Source organism: Nylanderia fulva, unplaced genomic scaffold (genome assembly GCF_048542155.1).
Source record: "Nylanderia fulva isolate GAGA-0341 unplaced genomic scaffold, ASM4854215v1 Scaffold61, whole genome shotgun sequence".
Taxonomy (NCBI): domain Eukaryota; kingdom Metazoa; phylum Arthropoda; class Insecta; order Hymenoptera; family Formicidae; genus Nylanderia; species Nylanderia fulva.
In genome coordinates this window covers 331036-338515 of record NW_028190710.1, presented here as the reverse complement: position 1 = coordinate 338515, position 7480 = coordinate 331036, and the positions used below count along the sequence as shown (strand labels likewise).

Sequence of the window (7480 nt, the reverse complement as noted above, 5' to 3'; positions counted from 1 at the left end):
TCTTCTATTCTTCCTATTTTTTCCTCTAGCTCCTCTTCAATCCCCTCCTTCCACCCCTCTCCCCACTCTATTTCCTCTCTTATTCTTTCTCCTCCCTTCTTTGTCCATCTCCCTCTTTTTTTTATTCCTTTTCCCTCCCCCCTTTTTCCCTTTTCAGCTCCTCCTCTTCTTTCTAGCGTTACAATCAATGGGTGATGGTCCGATTCTATGTTATCTCCCACCTCCATTCTCTTTATCCTTTCCTTTACTCTATCCTCTCCCACCACGTAATCTATTACCGATTCCCCTCTTCCTCCTGTATATGTGTACTCCCCCTTCCTATCCCCTCTTATCACTCCGTTAAAAATTCCCCATCCCACCTCTTCCAACTCTTTTATCAACTTCTTCCCTTCCTCATTAACTTTCTTGTCCTTTGATCTTCTTTCTTCTTCCTCCTCCCCTCCTATCACCCCCCCCCTTTCTACCTGTCCTTGCGTTGAAATCTCCTCCCAAAATCGTCCATTTATTTTCTTCTTTCTCTTCCATCCATTCCTTCATTTCCTCCAATTTCCTTTCCATGTCCCCGTTGATGTATACGCCTATTACCCTCCACTTCTCTCTTCCTACTTCTAAATCCGCCATCATTATTCCCTCCGCCTTTTCTCCCATTCCTGATACTTTTATCTTCCCCCTCTCCTCCCTTACCCCCATGATCATTCCCCCCATCGGTCTTCCTTTCTTCTTTCTCTTCTTTCCTGCTTGCTTCTCCCATCTATATCCTTTCGGTAACCTCTTTTTAATCGCCTCCCACCCCTTTCCTCTATCCATGTTTCCATCATCACCACCACCTCCCAATCTTCTATTTCCTTCCAGAACTTTTCTTCCTTATTCTTCAGCCCTGCCACATTCCAAAAACCTATCTTCCATTCTTCTCTTACTTCCCCTCCTTTTTCCTTTCTCTCCTGTTCCTTTCTCCTTCCTTCCTCCGTCCCCCTTTCTCCTTCCTCCTTTCTCTTCTTACTATTGTTCTCCCCTCCTCCTTTCCTCCTTTCTTCTCTTCTCTCTTCTTCTATCCCTTTTTTTCCTCCATTCCTGTCTTCATACCCCCTTCTTCCCCCCTCATTTTCTCTATACCTTCTCTAATTTCTCCTTTCCAATTTTTTAGCACACCTTCCTCCTCTTCCCATCACCACCATACATCATTGATTTTTATCCTTCCATAGCTCGTCCATACATTGTTTCCTTTCCTCCTTTCTATCTCCGCGATCTCCATTAGTCTCCATTTTATCTTTCTCTCTTCCCATGTTAAATCATCTTCTATTCTCACCCTCTTTCCTCTTAATATCTTCTTCCTCTCCATTACCTGTCTTTTCTGTTCTCCACTTCCTAGTTTTACTACCACCATTTCACCTTCCTTTCCCTGCTTTCCTTTCAACATCCTTATCCATTCTATCTCTGCTTTCGCTCCTATCTCTTTCATTAATTTCTCTACTCTTTCCTTTACACCTTCCTTCCCTTTCTCCATTCTTTTTATTATTATGTTGTTTCTTCTCTCTTCTCTTTCCTTCCATTCTAATTTCTTTCCTATGTCCTTCACTTTTCCTATTATTGTCTCGTTTATCCCCTTACTCCCTCCTTCGCCCCCCTCTCTTTCTCTTACCTCCTTTCTTCCTCTTTCCTCTACTCTTGCTTCCAACTCTATCACTCTCTTCTCCAGGCTCTCTATCTCTTTTCTCAATTCTCTTCTTTCTTCTCTCCATTCCCCCTCCTTTTTCCAAATTTCTATCTTCAATTTTCTCATTTCCTCGCCTAACTTCTCTGTTATCTTCTCCCCTATCTCTTCCATCATTCTCCTTAACTCCTCCTTTTCTATCCCCCCTACCTCTCTATTCAGCCTTTCTGTCTTCTTGCTCCTTCTTAGGCTTCTTTCCTTTTCTTCCTTATCCTCCTCTCCTCCTTCTTCTCTTTTCCTTTTCAAAAAATCCTCTATACATCCCATACTGCTCCTCCTCTCCTTCCCTAACTCCTCTACTCTTCTCGGCCTCCCTGCCTTCTTTTTTATTTCTTCCTCATCTCCCTTTTTTCCCCCTTCCTCTAACATCCTATCTCTATTGATCTCTATCCTCCTATCTCTAATATTCTCTTCATTAATCATTTCCCTCTTATCGCTTTCTTTCTTCGATTCACCTACTCTATGCTCCAACTCGCTCCAACTCGCTAGTGAATTTCCTAGTGAATTCCCTATCTTTTTACTTTACTGCACCTACTCCCTACACCTACTCTCCTCTACTCTCTTTCTTCCACGTGTCTACGTGTCCACGTGTCTCACCTTTTCCTACTTTCTCCTTTCTAACTCCTTACCCCTTTATCCTCTCCTATCCTTTCAATCTCTCCTCCTCTTTTTTCTACACCCTCTCACCTCTTATCTCCTATTCACCTCACCCCTTTTCTCACTCTTTCCTCACAAATACCTGCCACGCTTTCACACACCTGTCACTCACTCTCTTACCGGAACCGGAAGCCATATAAAAAATAATTATTTCTTAGATATTCTAAACTTAATTATATAAAAATTATATAAAATTATATAAAATTATATAAAAATTATATAAAATTATATAAAATTATATAAAAATTATATAAAAAAAAAAATATATAGATAGAAAAATATATAAAATTATATAAAAAGGCTGCTGTGCGCCTGTAAAAAAGGTTGCTGTGCACCTGTAAAAAAGGCTGCTGTGCGCCTGTAAAAAAGGCTGCAATGCGCCTGTAAAAGAAGGCTGCTGTGCGCCTGTAAAAAAGGCTGCAGTGCGCCTGTAAAAGAAGGCTGCTGTGCGCCTGTATAAAAAGGCTGCTGTGTGCTTATATAAAGAATTAATATAAAACAGAATAAGAACGAAAAAGAAAAATTCTATCAAGAAAATCGAATTAATGAATAAATAATTCTTGGTCATACAGACAGACAGGCGGTACTTATATATATATATATATATATATATATATATATATATATATATATATATAATTTTTTAATATAAAATTAGGCAATAATTGAGAACATATATATTTAATCTATATATAAACTATATAATAATTAGAGTTTACAAAACTTAATTTAAAAAAATAAACTAACATAAATAATGAAAATAACAAACAATATATTCAAAAATTACTATTATATAATATATTTGAAAAATAACTATAAATATACATTGTTATTTAACATTTCGTATAATATACCTACGTATACGCTAAAATACGGTACGACGCAGATAAGTATGCCTCAAAAGAGAAAAGGCGAAAATTTATATAAAATCAGTCGCGAAAGCAAGCGCTTACGACAAATACGAAAAATTGAGTTTGGAGGAAAGATCTCAACGACTTGAAGCTAATGCTCAAAGAAATTATCAGCAGAGGGTCAATGAAAATGATGACGAAAGGTCTCAACGACTCGAAGCTGATGCCCAGAGACATGCTCAGCAGAGGGCTCATAAAAATAATGACGCAAGGTCTCAACGACTCGAAACTGATGCTCAGAGACATGCTCAGGGAAGGCAACAAGCTAGACAATTAAATCATCATATTGCGCTAATTGCCAAGGGCAATGAAATAAATGTGCCAGTTCATACACTTGGCCATATGAATATAGAATGCCAATTTTGCAAATCGTTAAATTTTGCATGTGAAAAACCTAAAATATATGTTATTGAAATATGGGAAATTTACATATTGTTGTCAAAAGGGTAAGCTTACATTAAAGTTAATAAATTGTCCTGATTTTCTTAAGAAATTATACATGGGAAATGATTATGCATCGAAAAATTTTCTTGATAATATTCGTTTATCTAATAGCGTTTTAGCTATGGCTTTTATGGGTGCCCCGGGCAATAGAAATCCATTGGATGTTGTGAACAATGCTCTTTATTGCTTGAAGATTCATGGGCAATATCATCATTTGACTTCGACAGCAATGCGCCCAGCGGATGGGCAAGCTCTGCGCTTTGCGCAGCTTTACTTTTTAGATACAGAAGAAGCTATAAATTATAGAATGAATAACAAAGTTAATCAAGAGTGTGATTTTGAAATAATAAAAAATTTGTCAAGTTTTATGGTTCAATGCAATAAATTTGCAAAGACTTTTAAGATGATACGTCAAGTTGAACAAGATCTTAATCCGATAGGCAATAAAAATATAAATTTAATGTTGTCCTTTTGAAACGATCCTCAACATGATCAAAGAAGATATAATGCTCCACAAGCTAATGAAATAGCTGTGGTCTTTCAGAATGTAGATGGTGTACCTCCATTTGAAAAGACGAATTCGGATTTATAATAAAAATTCAAACGATGTTCAACAAATATCAATTCTGGACAAAAGGTGTGACCTAATGTGTTATCCTTTGTTATATCCATATGGTAATGATGGATGGCATTCAGAAATGAAATCTTATAATTCTAAATATCAGGATTCAAAGTAACTCAAATGGATTATTATGCTCACCTGTTGGCATCAAGAGCCGAATTTAGCCAATTTAAAAGAGCAAGCAAATTGAGATGTCAATTTATACTTGATGCCTATATGAAAACTGAAGCCAATAGACTTAATTATATTAAATTAAATCAACCTCAATTAAGAGCAGAACTTTATTCAGGATTAATGGATCACCTTGATAATCGAGCACAAAATGAGGGAATTACAGTTAGTGTACCTGTAATATTACCATCTTCATTTATGGGCAGTCCAAGGAACATGCAAGAAAGATACCAAGATGCCATGTCTTTGGTAAGAAAGTATGGTGAACCAGACATTTTTCTAATCATGACTTGCAATCCTCAATGTCTTGAAATTAAGGATAATCTTGATGGATGTCCAATAGAGTTTCGACCTGATTTAGTCGCTAAAACATTTAATTTGGATGTCAAAGAGATTTTAAAGGATTTCATTCAAAATAAAATTTTTGGAAATATTATAGCTTATGCAGGTGTGATTGAATTTCAAAAAAGAGGACTTCCACATTTGCATTTACTTGCAATGTTGAACGATAAAGATAAGCCGCGACTTCAAGAAGTCATTGATATGATGGTATGGGCTGAAATTCCTAATAAAGAAAAATATTCAGAACTTAATAAAAAAGTTTTGAAACACATGATTCACGGTCCATGTGGAGATCCCTCGAGGAGATATCCTTGCACTGGGGACGATGGAAAATGTTCAAAAAGTTTTCCAAAAGAATTTTGTGATAAAACTAATGCTAATGTAAATGGATATCCCATCTATCAACGTAGGAATATTGGAATAAAATACATCGTTAGAAATAAAGAAGTGGATAATCAATGAGTGGTGCCGTATTCACCATATTTGATCATGAAATATAATCGACATATTAATTAGAAATATGTTCATCAGTGAAGAGCGTAAAATATCTATATAAATATATTCATAAAGGATTTGATTGTGCTGCAATTGAAGTGCAAGCACGAGATGGTACAAGATTCATTAGAATAGATGAGGTTAACTCATTCATGGATACAAGATATGTTAGTGCTCCAGAAGCAATGTGGAGACTTAACGGATATGATCTGTTCATGAAATCTCATACAGTAATAAGATTGGCAGTTTATTTGCCTGATCGCCAAATGGTTTATCTTCGAGCAGGAAATGAAGAACAAGCTGCTCAAAGAGATACTACGCTGACTGCATGGTTCAAATTAAATCAATATGATGAAAATGCAGTAAATTATCTTTATACAGATATTTCTTATCATTATGTTTATAATAAAAAAGAAACTAAGTGGAAGCCACGTAAAAAAGGTGGTGAAAAAATAATTTCAAGATTATACAGTAAGCATAAAAGATATTGAAAGATTTTATCTCTGTCTTCTTCTACTACATGTGACTGGAGTAAAATGTTTTGAAGATTTGAGAAATGTAAATGGAATTATTTATAATACGTTTAAGGATGCAGCAATTGCAAAAAATTTAGTAGAAACTGATGACTTTTGGGGAAAAACGATGGAGAAAGCAACAGAATCGAATATGCCTGCACAACTTCGAGAATTATTTGCTTACATTTGCATCTTTGGAAATCCAATAGATGTACCAACAATTTGAAATAAATACAAAGATTTTATGATTGAGGACTTTGTAAATAATAATGTTGTAAATCCCGAAAATATGGCGTTAAACTATATACAACAAATTCTGATAAATAATGGAAGTAGTTGTGAGAAATTTCAATTACCAAATCCAACTAAAATAAATATTTACGAAACAGAGTATAATGTAGATAAAGAAAAAATACGTGGTGATTATTTATTATCGACACTAAATGATGAGCAAAAACACGTGTATGATATAGTAATGCGAGCAATTGAAAATGAAAATGAACCTAAGCGTTTGTTTTTTATTGACGGGTTTGCAGGAAGTGGTAAAACCTATCTATTTAACACATTTCTAAGTGTTATTCGAGGAAAAAACGAAATAATTCTTCCATGTGCTTCAACTGGAATTGCAGTCACACTTCTGAAAGGAGGAAGAACTTATCATTCTCTGTTTAAGCTTACAATTCCAATTGATGATGCAGCTAAATCAAATATTAGAAGAAATTCTCAAGCTGCACGAGAATTGATCAATGCCAAATTAATCATATGGGATGAAGTGAGCATGACTGTTGGACATGCCTTAACAGCAGTTGATAAATTTTTCAAGGATTTAATAAAGAATCATCAACCATTTGGAGGAAAAGTAATTTTATTTGCAGGAAATTTCAGACAAAATCTTCCAGTAGTACCTCATGTATACAAAACAGCGAAAATTGAATCGACTGTAAAATACAATCCTATATGGAGGAATGTATATAATTAAGGTTAAATTACAGCAAAATATGAGAACTGAATCTCTTATTAATGAGATTTTTGGTGATAGAATTACCATGGAAAGGATTAGAGAAAATCAAGATCGAGCGATTCTTTGTCCTAAAAATGAGGATATTTTCAAAATTAATGATAAAATTCTTTGTCTAATGGAAAGAGAAGAAAAGGAGTATCTCTCTATTGACTATATTGTAAGTAATGATCCACAGGAGCAATTAAATTTTCCAACTGAGTTTCTAAACTCACTGACACTTTCTGGAATGCCAGTTCATCGGCTTAAAATAAAAGTTGGTGCTACAGTAATCTTATTAAGAAATTTAAATACTAAAAAAGGACTTTGTAATGGTACAAGATTTATTGTAACTAATTTGAAATATAATATAATTTATGTAAAAGTTATAACAGGTCCTGCTCGAGAACAAATTGTCATGATTCCGAGGATAGATTTAATTACAAATGATTTGGAACTGCCATTTAAGTTTAAACGAAGACAGTTTCCTATTCGAGTATCATTTGCTATGACAATAAATAAATTACAAGGACAAAATTTAGAAAAAATTGGAATTTATTTGCCACATCCTGTATTTGCTCATGGTCAACTTTATGTGGCATTTTCTAGAGCAAC

At 34.9% G+C, this 7480-nt stretch overlaps 1 protein-coding gene across 1 annotated transcript; it reads left to right on the top strand.

The window, feature by feature from the left end:
• Window positions 1–3409: 3409 nt before the first annotated feature.
• Window positions 3410–6094, top strand: LOC146720776 (uncharacterized). Its single transcript, XM_085488043.1, has 4 exons — window positions 3410–3536; window positions 4449–5264; window positions 5429–5715; window positions 5942–6094. Exons 1-4 carry the CDS (start codon window positions 3410–3412, stop codon window positions 6092–6094), a joined length of 1383 nt encoding a protein of 460 aa, XP_085344169.1.
• The last annotated feature ends 1386 nt before the right edge of the window (window positions 6095–7480 follow it).

What these genes read in the sequence shown, in the direction of transcription:
- LOC146720776 (XM_085488043.1), top strand. Translation starts at nt 3,410, where the DNA reads ATGATGACGAAAGGTCTCAACGACTCGAAGCTGATGCCCAGAGACATG. An exon ending in CAGAGACATGCTCAGGGAAG is followed by an intron (nt 3,537 to 4,448) that starts GCAACAAGCTAG and finishes TCTAAATATCAG; the next exon opens with GATTCAAAGTAACTCAAATG. An exon ending in ATCAATATGATGAAAATGCA is followed by an intron (nt 5,716 to 5,941) that starts GTAAATTATCTT and finishes AATACGTTTAAG; the next exon opens with GATGCAGCAATTGCAAAAAA.